The following is a 2,723-nucleotide window of genomic DNA, read 5'->3' on the forward strand; positions in this document are numbered from 1 at the left end:
ATGTATCTTCATCTTGTCATTTGAAAAGGACATGAAAACTCTTGTATAACCCAAGAGCTTTATTCACCCCTGCCTGTCCTAGATTTTTTAGATTTTCCAAAAAAAAAAAAAAAGACTGATCCGGGAAAATTGTACGATTTTCGATCCTTAACTAATCCTTGACTGATCCTTACCAATATCGATTCATATCGTATCAATTTCGACTGTGATCGATACTGATACTAATACCGACTTTTGAAACCTTGATGATGATTGTTGTTATTCTTTGAACATCAAAGTGATGATGAGTGTGATGGTTTTCAAGGATCCAATGACAAGAGTGCTGGTGCGATTGCTGATCGACTGGGGTGATGAATAGGTGATTGTAGCAGTGGAATGGGTATACAGGGTTGCCTCGCAGAGTGTTGCAGTGGTCGGCAATGAATTTTTCATTATATAAATAATAACCAAATGATTATTATTTATGATCCATAATTTATTAATAAAAATAATATAAATAATAAATACAAATATAATATATACCAAAGAAAGCCTAAACCCAAACATTATTTTGAATAATCCACATTGATAGAATACGAAAGTTCATTTCACAAATTAAAATTTTATTGGGTGAACTTTATAGTTATAACGTCAGGCAAACTACCCCAACATGGAATTGGAGTGTCATGGACCAGCCACCCACCCACAACTTAGCCCTGACTTGGACCAGACCAGTCTCCGGTCCAACATCTGCCTTACATCTTTGATCAAACTGAGATGAATCACGATGGACTTGGCAAACAACTTGGGATGGCCACCGCTTGCTTCTCAATATTCAAGTCCTTGGCCTTGCTTATATACAATTTTTTCACATTTGACTTTTGTTCATTGACCAATCTCGCTAGGCTTCTCTTCGCGTTTGCTCTGAACGGACTATTGGTCCCCATGAACCCGTCAACTAAGTGCAGGTAAGCCTCCAGGTCATGACAGCATCCCACATCAGCATCTGGCTTCAGATACGGTGACATCTTACTATCCACACGTAGCTCTGCTCCCACGTGCGAGTACGCCCATGGCATGTTATCCAACACGTTCAATACCCCGGCCACCTTTGAGTTGTCCCTTAGCTTCTGGTCTAACTCTTCACTCACGAACATGCCTGGAACCCTCGTGATCACATCTTGCGAGTTAACGATTCTTAACACCTTGACCCCGTTTTTGGTGACCTGGTCCCCAAAAGTCCGGTTCCCAACTCGAGGACCGCCGAAGGAGAAGACCGCAATCGGTGGCATATCCGGTTCACAGGTGCTCAGTTCGTCGGCTATTAGAAGGGCTAGAGCTGCACCCAGGCTGTGACCCGTCACCGTGATGCTTAACGTCTCACCCTTGTATAGGTTCATTAATCTACGTACCTCTTCCATCACCGACTCGGCTAGAGATGGCATGTTTGAACCGGGAGTCTTGTACAAACTCTGGAACCCGCATTCCACCTTGACCGGCTGGTTCCGTCCAGAGTTTTCCTTTCCCGGGACCCGAACTAGGACGTCTCTCATGTTCTCGGCCCATTCTAAACACGTGGCAGTCCCACGAAGAGAGATGACTATGTCTCTCCTTCCCATCCTTGATATCTCACTCTTGTCATCGCAAACCGCCACGTAGCCGATCCAGCTGGACCGTTGAGTCATCCACCCGAGATTGGGGGCCAAGTCATCTACCCAAGAAGGTAGTCCTATTGATGAAGTCGCGTAAAGATCTTTGGTCACCTTGTAGGACCTATCAGGCACAGCCACATGGTGGGGCGAGGGAGGCACTTCATCCGACGTGGCAGGGTTGGAGTGGAAGGCATGATACGCGGCCTGGATGAATTCACCAAATCTGACGACTTCTCGGCGGAGATTCTCATCCAAGGGATCGATGAGTCCGACCCAGTCGTTTGACCCGTGGTACTCCCGCCACCGGCTGCCGAGATTGTTCCTCGGGGAATATTCATGGGATTTGGAGAGGAGGCGCTGAAGGCGGTTCAGGTGTCGCGGTGAAATCTCCTCCGCCGCCTTCATCTCCGGCCAAATTCTTGACAAATTCAAGCCTTGGAAGAGATGATTAACCCTTTTTTCTGGCGACGATCCATTAAATGAATCATTTTGTAGAGGCGTTGAGTCCTGTTGTGGCAGTGATGGGGCCTGCTGATGGAGTAGCTTATCGAGGTTGGAGAGGTGTTTCCGAGATGACTCGGTAGTTAACGTTTGAGTTGAAGCCGAGGTAGCCCTTATGAGAGGGTTTAAACGAGAACCACAACGAGAGATGCTGGTGGAACGGAATGCTTGGAAAGAGAGTCCGTTCTGCGTTGGAATCGTTGAGGCTATCATAGATTTCGTCTGTGATATGAGAGAGAGAGAGAGGTCTTTACCGGTCTTCGACCACTTGGAGGCGTTGATAGGAGACGAGAGAGATCTTTTTTTCTGATAGAATGTTGTGGAGAAGCAGGTGAAGGTTGGAAGAGAAAGGATCTAAAGTGGTATATATAAACCTAATGGTTGGAGATTAGTCCTGCCTTTTCAAGAAAATTACAAGAAAGCCTCCTAGGCCTTGTCGTTAATGTTTTCAGTTGACAGATATTTGTTCCAAGCCTAGAGTCATTTTAGTAATCGTATAGGAATTAATTAATAAACATATATTACCTATGAATTTTCTTAAGGTAACTTGATTTAAATGTTACACCCAACAAAAAAAAAAAAAAAAAAAAG

General features: G+C 44.8%; 1 protein-coding gene across 1 annotated transcript; it reads right to left on the reverse strand.

Annotated features, from left to right (window-relative positions):
- Positions 1 to 570: 570 nt before the first annotated feature.
- On the reverse strand, positions 571 to 2,466 carry LOC122078970 (phospholipase A1-Ibeta2, chloroplastic-like). Its single transcript, XM_042645176.1, has one exon. The coding sequence runs from the start codon at positions 2,343 to 2,345 to the stop codon at positions 762 to 764; it is 1,584 nt and encodes a 527-aa protein (XP_042501110.1). The 5' UTR covers positions 2,346 to 2,466; the 3' UTR covers positions 571 to 761.
- Positions 2,467 to 2,723: the final 257 nt, after the last annotated feature.

This window comes from Macadamia integrifolia, chromosome 5 (assembly GCF_013358625.1).
Source record: "Macadamia integrifolia cultivar HAES 741 chromosome 5, SCU_Mint_v3, whole genome shotgun sequence".
Taxonomy (NCBI): Eukaryota; Viridiplantae; Streptophyta; class Magnoliopsida; order Proteales; family Proteaceae; genus Macadamia; species Macadamia integrifolia.